Raw genomic sequence first — 17,212 nt, 5'->3', positions numbered from 1 at the left:
AAAAAAAAAAAAAAAAAATTATATACGGTGCCTCTAAACATCACCCAGTGTAGGGACAAAGTTGCTCATATCGTCACTGGAAGAGTTCCTAATCCTTTCCAAAGATGAAGGTCTCACAGCATTAAGTTATGTTCACTTGAGTCCAGGTTAAGGGCCCTACATACAACGTGATCCCCCAAAAAACAGACACCAAATGCTGTGGGGAACTGGACATGGAGATAGCTTTGAAACAGAAGAAGAAGTACTTCCAAGGTGTGGGGGAAAGAAAACACCTCAGACCTTAAGAGACTAAGGGTTGAAATCAGTGACCACTAGACTCACAGGAACTGTATGTAAAAGGGGACATGAGAGAATTAAATGGTGTGAAAGCCTGCCGACATCCTAGAAAAATGTTCAAAGAATATTTGCAACAAAGTGCATATAGGAGACGCCCCTTTGGACTTTACAGGGCAGGAAAAAAGTGTGGAAAGTAGATATATGTATGAAAAGGCACAAAATGCCAACTTTATTGGTATACAAAAAGTAAGAATTTTAAAACTGTATGCACATCTATCTCAAGTGCAGACCCCCAGATGCCAAACAGACTAAAAAAGAGGCAACAATGTGAAGAGGGCAAGACTCCATTAACCCACTAATTACCAATGGGGAGGAGGGAGGAGTACTGTGACTGTTAAGGAAAAATCCTCTAACCCAAAAAGGTACAAAGTTCTCCAGCAAGGATCTAAGCTGGTCAGCCTCGCTATCTGGTAACTAACAGTTGCTAACAAGACATCTGTAAGGCTCCAACTGGAGGAAACCAGCAGGAGTTCGGGTCTGCAGGAGAGAATTCTGGCTATTAGAGTGCATTAAAAAAAATCTGACAATCTATAAGAAAAGGTTGGATAAGCAACCCATAATGAGGTTGCCAAAAAAAAAAAAAGAAGGGGGGTTAGGAACCTGCTAAGGGAACAGTGGAAACTAGTTTTAGCTAACAAACTCAGAAGGTCCCCCTGGGGAGAGGAATACCAAGGATCAGCATTACCCAGTAATACAAGAGAGGGAAGACCTTAGGAAATAACACCCAAGGGCAAGTTTCTACAAATAAATAAATAAAAGTCCCAGAGTGAAAGGAACCCAAAAAAGGCCTAGGTAAAGACACAGGAATCATACTGCAGGGCTGCTGAACTTGTAGGGATCTCTAAGATGTAGCCTGTGGGCTATAGGACGTCATGAGAATCCAAAAGTCAAGTGGGCCCAATACCCAGTAACCCATCTGGGTGTGGTAATGCACCCCCCCCCCAATCCACCTTTGGATATGGGAACACACTTTCAGATCAAAGAATTGCCAGAGGCATATGCAGATCTCCTGCTTCTAGACCTACTGTCTGAGCCAGGCATTCTCAACCAGCACTCCTCCAGGGGTGTCCTAGGGTTCCTTGAGCTGTGGTTGATTGATGGCCTATTTGATGGTGACGCCATAGTTCTAGGGCCAATGCCACATGCCGCAGTGGCATGGCACCAATGATCATTTACCTGCAAGTGTGGCATTCTGACCAACATTGTAAAGGTTTTATTCTTCCCACTAAACCCCCTTTAAGAGGCATTCTTCCCACGGATACCCATCAACTAATTTTAGAAGTGGCTCCCTGTGACCTGACAACTATTTTAAGAGTTCTGTAGGAGGCAGACAATGGCTTGTCTTTGCAAGAACACACTGCTATAGCAAATGAGATGGAGGGATGTGTTTTTTTTCTGACCTTTCTGCAGATCTCCTGTGCTCTGGTAGGACTAGATATTGTTGCCAAGGACCATGTCTAGAGCTGATCCAAGAGAGGATGTCCCTAGAACTAAAAGGAAACAGTTGTTGCTGGGATTCCTATCAGTGTCCCACACATAGACAGAATGCCCTACACATTTGTATGGGCATCAGTCTTATGTGGGACACAAGTTTAGAGGAATAAAATAAACTGTCACAGCTAAAGCAAAACACTCCAGACATTTGCTCCAACTGCTTTGTAACGTTATCTTCTCTAAAAAGGAGTTCCTTCCATTCTGACATGGTTTAACAGATTAAACATTACTTCTAACACAGGGAGGACAACCAAACCAATTAACTCAAGTGAGTTCTAAAAGGAGGAGGGAATTCAATTTCCAAATCAGTGAAGTGGACCTTTCCAATGGAATTTCTCAAGGTGCATCAGAGGAGCATCCTCAGACACAAACCACCCGTTCGAGAATCCCTCCTCAAAAAAGGGGAAATGCTCTGGCATAGACTCAGGTGGGTCCAGGGCTTTTCAGCATGTTTCCAGTGTGCACAAAAAAAAAAAAAAAAAAAAAAAAAAGTCTTCAAACTGAGCAGCCATAGGAGTTCCAAAAAAACCTAAGGCCTACTACAGCAGGCTATTCCACCGATTGCAAGATGATATGCACTGCACTAATAAGGAATAAGGTAAAGAATGCATGCCACCAATGTTGGCAGAGTGCGCTTAGAACTATAACAAACTGGTGGACACTAATGTTCATGTGACCATGGCCCCACTCAAAAAAAAAAAATAAAAAAATAAAAAAAATAAAAAAAAAAAAGACTCAGCAGACAAAAATCTTATAGCTAAATGGGGTTTCAGTTGTCAGTTCTATCCAGGATCAGCAGGCAAATATTCACAGAACCATTGTAGGAATATGAGGCGAGATACCCTGTAGCAGATGGGCTGTCCTTTGAGAGGACATGGTCAGCCATGTGACAGTGGGCAACTAGAAAATATGAAGGAAGGGCTCAAATATTCACAAACCCAGGCAACTGGTGCTGATGAGGGTTTCGGGAGTGAATGAATCACTGTAGGCTGACATTAGAATAGACTTGGAGGCTGGAAATCCACTTGATGCTTCAAGATGGGATTGCGCTTGCTCTAGATAATTTGGGGGAAATAGTGTGCAATGCACATGCCAAGCACTTAAGCCAGAGGAAGGCATCAACACTTCATTCCTCAGTCTTAACCCTTACCTTTGAGAGGGGAAAAAAATAAATAAATGGTACAATGGTCCTGAGTAGACTTACTTCGCAGCAAAATAGAATACAGGGAGGTCAGAAAAGAACCACAATGCAGAGCCCAGTGCCTGAAAGTCACATTCCAGGTTAACCCTACAATCCCGCATTGCCTATTCCCTCAATGGATGACAAAAGAAATATCTATATTAGGCATGTGGCATTTGTGTTTTTTGTATACATGCCTAGAGGATCTTGCTTCCTAGCATAGTCCTATGGAACTGGGAGAGTGCTTTTAATTCTTTATGTGAGGTTATGGCATTACCATTAAAGAGAATGCTGCTGTTAAATAGAACAATCTAAGCAGCGGTCTGGCAAAATATATAGGTTTACTAAAATATATAGGTCTACTAAACTAAAAGCCGATAAAAAAGTAGGATATGGTAAAATGTTAACGGGACTCCATATATTCACATTTCATTTTCTCTAAACATGGACCTGGAAAAATATATACAATTACTAGGCCAAAAGCCACTGGAAAAAAAAAAATATATATATGTATATGGTATGGAGATTAAGAACCTTTACATTAGCTGGTGTAAGTTTCCATAAACAGCTTGAGGAAAAGATACAGAGTGTGTGAGTGTTTGAGGGAACCCAGGCTTAGTCTATATTCTAACCAGATCATTTCCATAAATGGTCGTCTCATTCCACAGAATTATAATTCAAATCACTAAATGCCAAAACACAAGCATTCTTTTGTCTGTTGATTACAAGGGATGGCACGCAGTTGTGATAGAAAAATACGTACAGCAGCTCTGTAGGGGGCTGGAATTTCATTCTTTGAGTCTTTCCAGCTTCAAAAGTAAAATTATTTCACCTGAAATACATAGTCTTAAGATAATACCCTTAGAGCTACTTGGGGATATGGGGGGGGGGGGGGGGGTGCATTAGTTCACCTTTTCATTTTTTGTCAAAATGTGAAATTGCACTTTAAGCCAACATGGACTTTCATCAAAAGAAAAGCAGTACCACGCAATCATTGTGCAGCACTGTCAAGCAAGACTTACAGTATATGCAATATGAAAAAGGTAGGATCCTTGGGAAGCCTTGTTACATAGGTCTGACATCTTTAGTCATAAAAGTTAAATTAGTGGACTTTCTTGCTGCTTAGCAAATGTTGGCCAAAGCTTGAAAACCACCAAGCGATATAAAAAAGGTCTTTTTTTTTTTTTTAAACAAACACGTTACTTACCTGCTCTGTGCAGTGGTTTTGCACAGAGCGGCCTAGATCCTCTTTTCAGGTCCCTTGCCAGCTCCCTGGCCCCTCCCTCCTGCCGAGTAGCTTGTTATGGGGGGGACACCCAAGCCACTACTCTGTGTCTCCATTCAGATATGGAGCCATGGCTCAGCCCTGCCCCCTCACTCTACTCATTGGCTAACTGACCGATTGACAGCAGTGGGACCCAATGGCGCTAATTGCTTTGTCTCAGCCAATGAGGAGAGTCCCGGACAGCCAAGGCTCTCGTGCAACAATTGCTGGATCGAGAAGGGCTCAGGAAAGTATTAGGGGGGCTGAAGTACACAGAAAGTTTATCTTAATGCATAACGACAAAAAGAAACCTTCTGCCTTTAGAACCACTTTAATGTCGTAGAGGTGAAACAGAGTGATGGGCACTATGGTGCACAAGAGACTTTCTGCACTGAATGATACCCACCTTAAAATTTCTTAAAATTACGTCCCCATGGTTAGAACATGTAGCGTGACTATTGCAGGAGCCGCTGCAATTTAACCGGTTCTTTGCCAAGATTAGAGCAGGGTCAGCAAGGCACACAGCAAAAGTTCACTCACTAACAGTAATTAGTCCAGGGAATGTCTTTTTAGGATTTTTATTGCTAAAGAACTTGGATGGGGATAAGGTGATATTGGATACTCCAAAATTTACTGAACATTTGCAGAACACTCCAATTTGCTAAGCCTTCCCGAACAGTCTATGCAGAAGCAAATAAAGATGACAGAGCGGAGTCCCTTTTTAGAAGCTATCCCAGACAGAACTGCCACTTCCTCCCAAAGGAAACATCACACAGTCACTAGAACCCTGCGCTCAAGTCAGTGCTAACAATGTCACAGGATCACCGAATGCCTCCTTCCAGTATCCACCAGAGTGTGTAATATAATATAATATATATTTTATTTATCATATAACACGCGCCGGCGTATAACATGCACCCCAAGTTTAGGAGAGAATTTTAAAAAGGAAAAAAAAAACCGAGGGAAGTTTAAAAGGGGAAAAAAAAAAAAAAACTTACATTAAAATGCCCATCAATGCAGCCTTATCGTGTCCATCTGCAGCCTTGCCCCCAGTGGTCAGTGCAGCCTTGCTCCCAGTGGTCAGTGCAGCCTTGCTCCCAGTGGTCAGTGCAGCCTTGCTCCCAGTGGTCAGTGCAGCCTTGCTCCCAGTGTCCATGCTTGGACAGATTGCCGCTGACATACACATAGCATGTAGTTTTAAATATGGCGCCGCGGAGTTTGGAGGGACTCGGCGGAGCTGAACGAACGCTGCCAAGATACACATAGTCGAGTGTACTCGGCTCTTTCCGGTGCCGCTCACAGTCCCGCCCTATGATGGACATAACACAGGTCCAATGGCGGGACTGGCCGTGACTGTGAGCGGCGCCGGAAAGAGCCGAGAACACTCGACTATATCTCGGCTCCGCCCAGTCACTGTGATTTCGGCGGCGCCCGTTCAGCTCCGCGGCGCCATATTAAAACTACTAGTGATCCCCGCTATCACAATTAGCGGGGATCGTCGTATAACAAGCACCCACGATTTTCCCCTGATTTTAAGGGGGAAAAAAAAGTGCGTGATAGATAGATTTATTGAGTGCGGATTCCCCCTAACATCAGGGTCCCCAGAGATCAGGAGTTGGCTACATAAAGAATGCAGGGCTGGGGCATGGCTTGTGGCTGATGGAGTAAGCAGCGTGGTGTGAGCTCCGCCGAAACTCTGCGCATTTATCCTGTTCCAGCCATCCTGTCACATCTAAACTGCTGCTCACCTATACCTTAGGGACCCTCATACTGTCCCCAATCCAGCGGCACCACATTTGCCGAGATTCGGCAGCGCACATGTCTCGCAAAGGAGGAAGAGAGTCTCTGCCTGCAGCAGAGCATGGCGGACAAGATGGTGCCCGGTCTTGGCGCTCGGCTAAAGAGGCAGCTATGAGGATGTTTGGGGAGGTGCTCTGGGGAAAGGCACCCCTTCCAAACCACCCTCCCTTCTCCTGGACCCCGCTGAGCAGAAGGCCCTCCCTGAAGCACAAGAAAATGCATGGCCTGAGGACATAGCAAATACCTCCTCTTGGGACGCCGTGTGTACACTAGGCCCCGATAATAATGCCAGTGCTTTGACAGACCAAGAGCTCCCTGTCCCTGGATCAACCCTTAGGGATATCTTTGCAGTAGTTACATCATGCAATATATGTCTATTACTACCCTAACTACTGAGATTAAAGGGGTGAAATTGGAGTTGAATCCAGTTAGGCAGGATATGCAGAAGCTGCGAGACCGCACTGCGGCCCTGGAAGACAGAGTAAGCAATGTGTGCCATTGCAGAGAGAAGTAAGCCATACGAAATAGATTATCACATGCCATTCACCCAGTTTAGAGGACATGGAAAACAGGCAGGGACACAATGTCTGCACGGTGGGCATACCGGAGAGGGCAGAAGGAAAAAAACCCTGTGGCATTTATAGAAAACTGGCTATATAATACATTTGGCAAAGATGCATTCTCCCCCATGTTCGCAGTGGAACAGGTCCATAGAGTCCCACTCAGAACGCCTAAACCTGGAGAACCACCAAGGCCGTTCTTATTTAAAATGCTGAATTTTAAAGGACCGAGATGCCACCCTGTATCAGGCCAGAACCAAAGGAAAGCTTATGAAGATAGAAAACGCTCGCATATCATTTTATCCAGATTTCTCCACTGAATTACAATGCTGCAGGGCTAAGTTTTTACTGAAGTAAAGAAACGCCTCTGAAGATATGATGTCGCATATACTATGGTATATGAATATGGTATACGATCAGGAGGATATAAACCCTTAAAAGGGCACCAGCACCTATGGAATAACTGTGCCTTACCATCTACTTTTAGTTCTAGTTTAATGCGTTTACCCTGGGAATAGACCCAAGTGCGTCCTCCCTTTTCCTATTCTTCCTGTCAGGCGGAGAGGTAGAACTAACTTTGCACTAATGTTTTTATATTTCTCTGATCTGACCCCTGCTGTTTGCAGGGGAAACATTTTTCTTTTGTCCTCTGGTAGTCCAACTGGGGAAACATGTTTATGGCGATCATCACCTGCTTTCCTAAACTTAACCTGGGAATGCCTATTTTAAAACATACTACATGGAGATGTGCAGAGCCCCTTGATGTACCCCTATACTTAAAATGTTCCCTACAAGTTTCATGCCAATTTGTTAATCAATGTCTATTGTGTGTACTTTAGTCTCATGGAATGTGCGGGGGCTGGGTGATGGAGTGAAATGGGTGGCTTCTTTTTCCCCACAATAAAGGCCCACAAACCTTCTGTGGTATGTTTGCAAGAAACTCACCTACAAGCCAACTCCATATCTACACTTAAAAGCCGCAGCTATCCCACCCAGTTTCACTCCATCCACACAGCTTATTCCAGAGGAGTCAGCATACTTATATCACGAGTTGTCTCTTTTCAATTACTGCAGTCCCTGATTGATGACCAGGGATGGTATATATTTTGTTATTATGCAAATTAGCAGGAATGATATGTATTGTCACAAATGTCTATGTCCCTCCACCCTTCTCATTTGATAGCCTGAAAAGTTTAGCACAATTTATAGCCCCCACTCCAATATCCCTATTTGAGTACTGGGTGATTATAATAATGTAATGAACAAATGGATACATTTAAACCCGGAGCTAGCGGCAATCCCCAACCGGGTGGTCCTACCCCTTTGCTAGATTCCTAGCAGAACTTGGCCTACGAGATGTGTGGTGGGACCTGAATCCTAATGTGCAATGCTAGTCTTGCTACTCAGTATCACACAAATGCCTTTCACGCATTGATTTATGTCTGGCAACAACCTGGCGCATTCGCTCACCACTTCAGTGATGTATGCTCCACGCAACATATTGGACCACTCTCTTCTTTGTGCCAAGGTGGCTACCTCCCCTAGCCCCCAGTGTAGACTGTGGAAGGTAAATTATTTTTGGTTCACAATTTTCCCAGAGTCTGATCACTCTATCAAAGCCCTGACTGAGTTTTTACATTTTAACCGGGGCTCAGCTGGGTCTGCAGTGATTTGGGATGCTTTGAAGGCTCACTTGAGGGTTTTGATCATTACACAGATTACGTCAATCAAAACAGGCTAGAAAATGGGAGAATCTGGTAATAAGCGAGGCTGTCAAGGCAGAGGAGAGATATATTTCTGCTCCCACCTCAAAATCATAACGTAAATGGCCCTGTACTAACAAGTTTCCATACTGCAGCGGAAAACAAATGTTTTTTCCTGCAGCAAAATACTTTAATGAAGGGGAAAACACTGGTCAGTTACTTGCCATGATAGCTAAAGCCCAGCAAGGCACCACTCATATAGAGGCCATTCAGAACGTTGCAGGAGACACGGTTACTGATTAGACCCTCGTCCCTGAGGCGTTTTCGTACTTCGTTAGAGACTTATACACGTCTAAGGTACACCCCACACAAGAGGAACTGAGCCAATTTTGGGACTAGTGCTCTATCCCTCAGTTGTCACAACAGGGCCTTGTTGCCCTTAATGAACCACTGACCACTGAGTAACTCACTTTAGCAGTGGCACAGATGGCAAATAATAAACCACCAGAAGCCGACGGCCTACCCACGGAAACATATGGGAAATATGGGGACACTCTTACCTGCTCTGTTAACGACTTTGAATGATGCTCTTCAGGAAAGCGGTTTGCCCGCTTCTATGAATGAGGCCATCATAGTGGTCATCCCAAAGCCCGGTAAGGATCCACTATAACCCGACTCCTATAGGCTTATTTCACTGCTTAATGCAGACGTTAAATTGCTAGCTTGGGTACTGGCCACTAGACTTTCGGGGGTTGCGGCCGACCTGGTCCATTGTGACCAGTCTGGTTTCATCCCTACCCTATCGACGGTGCTGAATATCCGCAGACTGTTCCTCAACACTCAGTTCCAGTGGACAACCCGATAATAGAGCCATCTTTTCCCTTGACGCTGCCAAAGCTTTTGACAGCGTGGAGTGGAAATATTTGTGGGAGGTTCTGCGCCGATTCGGTTTGGGAGACAAATTTATATCATGGGTGCAATTATTGTACGCTGCCCCCACAGCAAGGGTGAGGATTAATGACACCCTATCAAAGTTGTTGCCTCTGTTTTGTGGTATACGGCAGGGGTGCCCGTTATCGCCCCTGCTGTTTGCCCTCGCACTGGAACCTCTTCTCCGACAGGGTCAAAGTGATGAGAAATTCTCATTGTACGGAGCCGATACCCTGCTGTACTTGGGTGACCCCTGGGACTCCGAGGGTGGTATTGTGTCTGATCAATCAGTTCGGATGGCTAGCGGGCTTTGCCATTAATTGGCATAAATCGGCTTTTGCTGTTAGATCCTCTACTGGTGCCTTTATCGGACGATGTCTCGCACATACAGGTCGTTACCTCATTCAAATATTTAGATATAGTAGTGACAGGAGACCCAGGGGACTATATTACACTAAACCTGAAACCAATACTATGGAAGTTTCAACATAAACAGGCCAGTTGGATTAAGTTACCACTGTCAGTAACTGGAGGGGTAAATCTTATCAAAATGATATGGGCACCACAACTATTGCATATTTTACATAACGCTCTAGTCTGGATACCACAGTACTGGTTCCAACGGGTTGACTCACAATTCAGGGCCCTCATCTGGAGCGGTGGAGTGGCACGTATTAAACTTGCCACTGTGCAACTTCCAAAAGATCAGGGTGGAATGGCTGTTCCGCACCCACAAATGTACTACGTTGCAGCCCAACAACAACATTTCACGGGGTGGGATCTTGGGATAACCAAGGACCCCTCCAGGAGTTTTCTTGTTGGCCCAGAGACAGCCTATACCGCCCTATCTCATATGGAAATGGGACTCCCTAAAGTCCCATTTAATTGCCTCATGACTCAGCTACTGATGAAAGTATGGAAGGGGGTTAAAAACACACTTGGATTAACAGGCTATATCCGTCAACCCCCCATTTGGCACAACCGCTTCTACACAGATTAAGCCAGGGTTCCCAAACACCTGATTTGGGAAAGAGCAGGGATTAAATTCCTACACCAAATCCTTGATGGGCCCACCCTAAAACCATACTCCCAATTACTGAGTGAATTCCCCGTGCCTAAAGGTCATCATTACCAGTATGTTCAACTACACTATGCTCTGAGACGCCAAAGTAGACACTCTGAATTGAAATTAGAAGACTCCGGGTTCCTAGACTCCATATACACTGAACCCGAGAAGAAAGGAATTATTTCTAGAATCTATACTCATCTATTGGCTGTTGGCCCCATTGATGGCGAACAATGGGAGAAGATTTTGGAGGTAGGACCATTGGTATCAGTGTCGGCGGCACAGAGACTATCCCATATGCTCTGGAGATGCCCTAAATTGGTGAGGTATTGGAGCAACATCGTTGCCAAAATTAACAGTATATTCCAGGTTCAATTAGCAATAGACCCATTGACGTGTCTGTTAGGGAGTCTTAATGAGGAACTGTACACCCCCTTCAGTATACATTGCCCTCACAAGACCCCTATCTAACAAGAAAGCCAATCGCTCGATTCTGGCTCTCGGCAAATGCACTAAAAATAACACAATGGATCCAACAGGTCAATACCATCCTTATCCAGGGGGGAAAAAAAAAATTATATATATCTCATCATAGGAAATCTCAAAAAAAGTTTCAAAGTATATGGCAGACTTGGTTGAACTCTCCAGAGGTGGCACCCCCACAGCTGGCATAGTAGCTTGTGTGCGCCAATTTCAGAGATTTATATGGTAAAACAGGTGGCCCGCCAAGAGAGATCTGCTAGTGTCTTAAGCAGATTCGAAGCTATAGCCTCAATAGCCACCCTCTAGCGACGCCTCTGATGCTCACAACAGGACAGCCTGACCCTTTCCAACTTCCACTGGACACTCTTCAGTGAGTGCCCCAGACAAGGTCCTTAGGTGAAATCCTTTGATTAGCTCCAAAGGATTTTAGAAGTAAGCCCCTAGCTGGAACCTTGATGAACATGCAAACTCCAGCAGTCTGCCCAAGGGGGCAGAGCTCCTCAGTTTGGGGCCTCTTCCTGCAGGATTAGAACCTGGCTGGCCCAGGTCTGACTATTTATGCACTCTTCAGCCATCTACTAGGCACACCTCTCCAGGGATTGGCTGACGTTCCATAAATATTCAGACTGCTTATTTGACTTTTCAGCCCACTATATTCTAGAAAAGTCCAGAATGCAAAGGGAAATAATCAAACCTGCAGCCTTTGAAACACAGAATAGCGCAAAAAAAAAACAACTGCTCCACTGATTTCATAGGAGCCAAAAAGAACTGCATTTGCCCAACATCCTAGTAACCTAACTAGGAGGGTGCTACAAACATAATTGCCATATGAGCTTGGATCTTTTTCTTTGCTTGCTCAGAAAATGGCCTTCACCGATCCAATGTTCCTGCGTGCCTGCCAGGCCCCATGGGCCTCCCTTACACTTACCTCCCCCTCCAACCTTATTCTTCTCTTTCCTCCACTTCTCCCTCCCCACCTCCCACTCTTTTTTTTTTCTCTCCCCACGATTTCCTCTGCTCTGCTCCCATCTCACTACTCTTTTCCTTCCTTCTCCCTGCTGGATTTCCCTTGTTTCACAAATCCTTTTAGCCACTACCAAAACAGGGATAAGGGACATTTGATTTGTAGTCCCACAACATGACAATTACCCCCCACTCTAGGACTTCCAGCACCCCAACATATTGTAATGTCTTTTTTTTTAAACCATATTTGCCAATTGTCTCTTTAAACCGCCAGAACATATACCCTGTGCCACACACACTCCCTTTCTGTGGCATTGATCTGCCACTCTCCCCCCCCCCCCCCCCAATCATACATTGTGTATTTATCACACCGAATTCTCATTTTAACTCCTTAATTATTGCACTTTCTGTAGGTCTTTTTAAAACTTAAAAACCAAGGCAGGCCATACATTATACATTTTTTCTCATTCAACCAGTGGGTTGTGCTGATTCCCCATCCACACATTCGAAGTAGATGGGGGGAATCATCCTCGCTGCGGTATAGTGTTCTGACTGTGGGGAGCCTTCCCAGCCATCAGAATACATTGATCAGTGTTGCCGGCAGCACATATTATTCTGAGAAAACCAGACAGAGTGGTTTTACAGAAGTTTATCGGTAGATTATTTTCTGTACAGCCAGGGTGCCAATACATGGAGAAAACGGATTTTGATCCATGTATGGCCGGCTTAAAATACTTTGTAAAAAGATAGTGTACTGCCCCAAGTACAAATTCACACACAAAACGCAACATTATACATCTCATTGCATGGCCCTATATTTTTTTTTTATTGTCATGTTCCTGCAAGGTAGATTAACTTTCTATTTGTCCAAGTGACTAAAGTTACCAGACAGAACATGATGGGAATGCCAACGTTTTAGAGGTGATGCCAGAAAAAAAAGTAAGGATAAACCTTTACATATACAGGGGGTCCCCTAGTTACAAACATCCGACTTACAAACGACTCCTACTTACAAACGGAGGGAGACAACAGGAAGTGAGAGGAAATCTACCCCTAGGAAGGGAAATTCACTCCTGTAAGAGCTATTATGGGGAAAAGGTACCTCCACTGATGCTTTATCACCAAGGCTTGTTTCCACAACAACCCAAAATTTTCAAAATCCAATTGTCATTGGGACAGAAAGTGAGGTGAAATCTTCTGAACAGGGGCACACACAGCAAAACAAATGTTACAGGGGTGATAAGCCTTCCCTTTGTTATCCAAAAAGCTTAAAAATAGTTTTTTTGGCTGGAGCTACACTTAAAAAATGTACCTGTTCCGACTTACAAACAGATTCAACTTAAGAACAAACCTACAGTCCCTAACTTGTTTGTAACCCGGGGACCCCCTGTACAGGGATTGGATAAAATTATGGAAACCAGTATGGTAAAAGAACAAAATCGTTACTTAATATGGTGTTAGTCTTTGGCATCCAAGACAGCCCAAATTCTCCTGTGAATTGACAGCTATAAGTCTTGGATGGTGGATAATGGATTCTGCTACCCCTCTTCAAGCAAAAATCTGTGCTACAATCCTGCGCAGTGTCTTTTAGTCTCTTTTAGTTAGTTGACCATGCTGACCGTGCTTATGCTCATCAGACGTTTTCCTGGAAACTGCATATGCTGTCATAACCTTTGATACTGCACCTTGCAACACCACAAGTAAGTGAGGCTTCCCACCTGTTAGCTAGGTGTCTCATCACACAGCGGAATCAAAAAAAATGTTACATCACTTCCGAATGCAAAACATGTCGTCACTTACACACGTGCAAATCATGTAGCGTTTCCATATTGTTGTTCTATAAAACAGTATTGTGAGGATATGAAGATACGGATAAAATGCCGCATTTACAGGATACATCTATACTAGCCCTGAACCAAGGGATTGTTATAAAAAAAAAAAAAAAAAAAAAAAAAGAGGGAACCTTAACAAACATGTTATACTTACCTGCTCGGTGCAAGCGTTTTGCACAGAGCAGCCCCGATCCTCCTCTTCTGGGGTGCCCCGGCAGCGCTCCTGGCCCCTCTTTATCAGGTGCCCCCACGGACAGCCACTTGCCATGGGGGCACTCATGTGGGCGCGCTCATGAGTCCCACTGCTGCGTCCATTGACAGACAGCGTCCCCCCTGCTGTCTTGTCAGTGGATTTGATTAACAGCAGTGGGAGCCGATGGTGCTGCTATCAATCTATCCAATGAGGACAGACAGCAGCTGGAACCGTGAGCTCATGCTCGTCGCTGGGTTGAACGGGTTCAGGTAAGAAAAATGGGGAGCAACTGCATAGAATGCATTAAGGTGAAAAACCTTGAGAGACTTTACAGCCCCATTTAAAAGGAAAGGTGCACAGAGCTTACAACAAACTAAAAGCACACCTGAATATTTATTATTTATTATTTATTTCAGGTACTTATATAGCGCCATCAATTTGCGCAGCGCTTTACATATACATTATACATTCACATCAGTCCCTACACCCTCAAGGAGCTTACAATCTAAGGTCCCTAACTTACATTCATACATACTAGGGACAATTTAGACATGATCCAATTAACCTACCAGCATGTCTTTGGAGTGTGGGAGGAAACCGGAGTACCCGGAGGAAACCCACGCAGACACAGGGAGAACATGCAAACTCCAGGCAGGTAGTGTCGTGGTCGGGATTCGAACCAGCGACCCTTCTTACTGCTAGGCGAGAGTGCTACCCACTACACCACTATAAATATAAGTGACATTTTACCTGCCAAGGGATTTAACATTTTGTCAAGCCAGCTCAAAGATTTCCACAGCCCTGCCTCACAACCTGGTTATAAAGTTCACTTTTCCCACTTGTAAATAAGCAGTATAGCTTGATCATTTTCCTACTCCTGTAGGATTAGAGATTGAAGGAGCAGCAGCAAACTAATGAGATCCTCTCTCATCCATCTTTCTGTCCACACACAAGCATGCAGCAGAGCCAGGATGTGTTAAGAATGCCAACCTTTCCTCTCCTCCTCCCCCAGTTTAGGTGCTGCTTTATGGACGATTAGAAGAGACCTACCACACACACTTACCTGTTTTTATGGCATCATTCCATCCACCTTGCCATTTTGCACCATGCAGGAGCAAAACAGCAGGGTGTTTTTACCCCCCCCCCCCCCCTCTCTAACAATCCTGTAGCTGCCAAGGTCTTACAATACACTTTTTTTTTTTTTTTAAATAAAAACACAAATGCAATAAATTGTGGTTTTTAATACCTGCCTGGAGTTCAGCTTAAATAGAAAATTACTTCTTAACCCAGTTAGAAATTTCTTTGAATACAGTTGAATTCTTTAGGTCGCTCCACAAACTTTCAGTAATCTAAACTGCAACATCCTTTTTCCCTATATGGAAAGGGATCCTGGAAATTGTTTACATTTCATAGCTGGGCCTAGAAAACTAACAAACGCCTTCTTTCCTGCATTAGAAAGCAGGCATACAACTGTAGTCATTCACGCACACAAAACGTACAAGCAATTTATAAAATGCAATTAACAGCCTCACCTGTATCCATCTCTGTGCCTCTGAAAATGCTAAGTCACATGATATTTCCGAATTTTCATTCCACTCCATGGCTATCTGAGGGACAAAAACAGAAAATAACTGTTAATATACAAAAATGATCGCGACTGCAAAGTTTTGCTAACCACCAGTTTAGTCAACAATACATTTTTAAGCACATTGCATACTAAAATCCCACACACACAGGTTTTCAGAGCCCTTTCATACATAAACAGACCAGAGCAGTTTACTGTGCGCTCGTTGTCCATTCAGGCTGCAGTGAGCTGACAGTAGGGGGCAGTGTGGTGCATGATTCAGCATATTACACAGCTCCCGTTTGTATTTGTTAACCACTTGCCATCCAGGCCAATTCTGACATCTCTCTCCTACAAGTAAAAATTATTTTTTTGCTAGAAAATTACACACAGAACCCCTAAATAATATATATATATATATATATATATATATATATATATATATATATATATATATATATATATATATATATATATATATATATATATCTATCTATCTTTTTTTTTTTTTTTTTAGCAGAGACCCTAGAGAATAAAATGGCGGTCGTTGCAACTTTTTACCTCGCAATATTTCAAACAAGGATTTTTCTTTTTTTTTTGGGGGGGGGGGGGGGGGGGGGAGACCACAGAAACAGTAAAAAGTTAGCCCCATTATTTTTTTTTCGTATAATGTGAAAGATAATGTTACACTGAGTAAATAGAGGCCAATCATATCACGCTTCCTAATTGCACACACTCTCGTGGAATGGCTCCAAACTTCGGTACTTGAAAATCCACATAGGCGAAGCTTTAACATTTTTTACAGGTTACATTTTGAGTTACAGAAGAGGAGGTCTAGTGCTAGAATTATTGCTCTCGCTCTAACGTTTGCGGTGACACCTCACATGTGGTTTTAATGCCATTTACATATATGGGTGCGACTTATGTATGCGTTTGCTTCTGCGAACGAGTACGCGGGGACAGGGGCGCTTTAAATTTTTTTTTTTTTGATCACTTTTATTCCCATTACAAGGAATGAAAACACCCCTTGTAATAGGAATATGGCATGACAGGTCCTCTTTACAGTGAGACCTGGGGTCAATAAGTCCCCAGATCTCACCTCTAGGCTGGGAAGCCTGAAGTAAAAAAATAAAAAACCAAACACACGATCTCGGCTTCCCAGCCGAGGTGGTAGCATTTTTTTTAAATGCAGAGGCTGGGTGTGACGTCATAACATTGCGCCTTGCCTCCGAACGATCATAAAGACACAGGGACCATCTGGCCCACCAGAAATCGCTGTGATCAACATCCAGCGCCAGCGGATCCCTTCTCTGGCTCACCGATCGACAGGGTGAGTCGGTAGAAGCACCAGAGGGCAGCAGTAGGAACTGAACAGCCACTATGCCGATATGATTATTCTTATGGTGCAGGAAATCGCTGACTCTAAAAGAAGATATCTGAATAATGCCTGTAGCTGCAGGCATTATTCAGATATTACCGCTCAAAGTCCGCAGCGTCATATGACGTTAGGCGGGCGGCAAGCGATTAAAGGCAGATGTTTTTTTTTTTTTTTTATCTTCATGCATTCTACGCATTAAAGATAAAAAAAAAAAAAAAAAAAACACACCCCACACACACTTGTTTGCAGCAGCCCCCCTAATACTTACCTGTGCCCATCTCGATCCAGAGATGATGCACGAGAGCCTCAGCTGTCCGGGACCAGGACATGATACGAGCAGATCTTGTGGTTCATGCACTTCAATGATAATGAACTCTGTCCTCGGGGTGACCCTGGATTTGATCGGCTCTACAAAATTCGGCCCCTCGTAAACCACTTCAATCAACAGTTTGCAGCCTTGTTTATT

General features: G+C 43.9%; 1 protein-coding gene across 4 annotated transcripts in view; it reads right to left on the bottom strand.

Moving 5' to 3' along the window:
• The window catches only part of LMO7 (LIM domain 7), a 281,768-nt gene that overhangs the window by 248,988 nt on the left and 15,568 nt on the right, over nucleotides 1–17,212 (bottom strand). For all 4 annotated transcript variants that reach the window (XM_073614268.1, XM_073614266.1, XM_073614269.1 and 1 more), the window contains exon 2: nucleotides 15,337–15,411. In XM_073614268.1, coding sequence (XP_073470369.1) covers nucleotides 15,337–15,405 — 69 coding nt within the window. In that variant the 5' untranslated portion in view covers nucleotides 15,406–15,411. The remainder of the gene's footprint in view (nucleotides 1–15,336; nucleotides 15,412–17,212) is intronic.

Source organism: Aquarana catesbeiana, linkage group LG02, assembly GCF_042186555.1.
Source record: "Aquarana catesbeiana isolate 2022-GZ linkage group LG02, ASM4218655v1, whole genome shotgun sequence".
Classification (NCBI taxonomy): Eukaryota; Metazoa; Chordata; class Amphibia; order Anura; family Ranidae; genus Aquarana; species Aquarana catesbeiana.
Note: the sequence above shows the minus strand (reverse complement) of the source record. Positions and strands in the feature narration are given on the sequence as shown.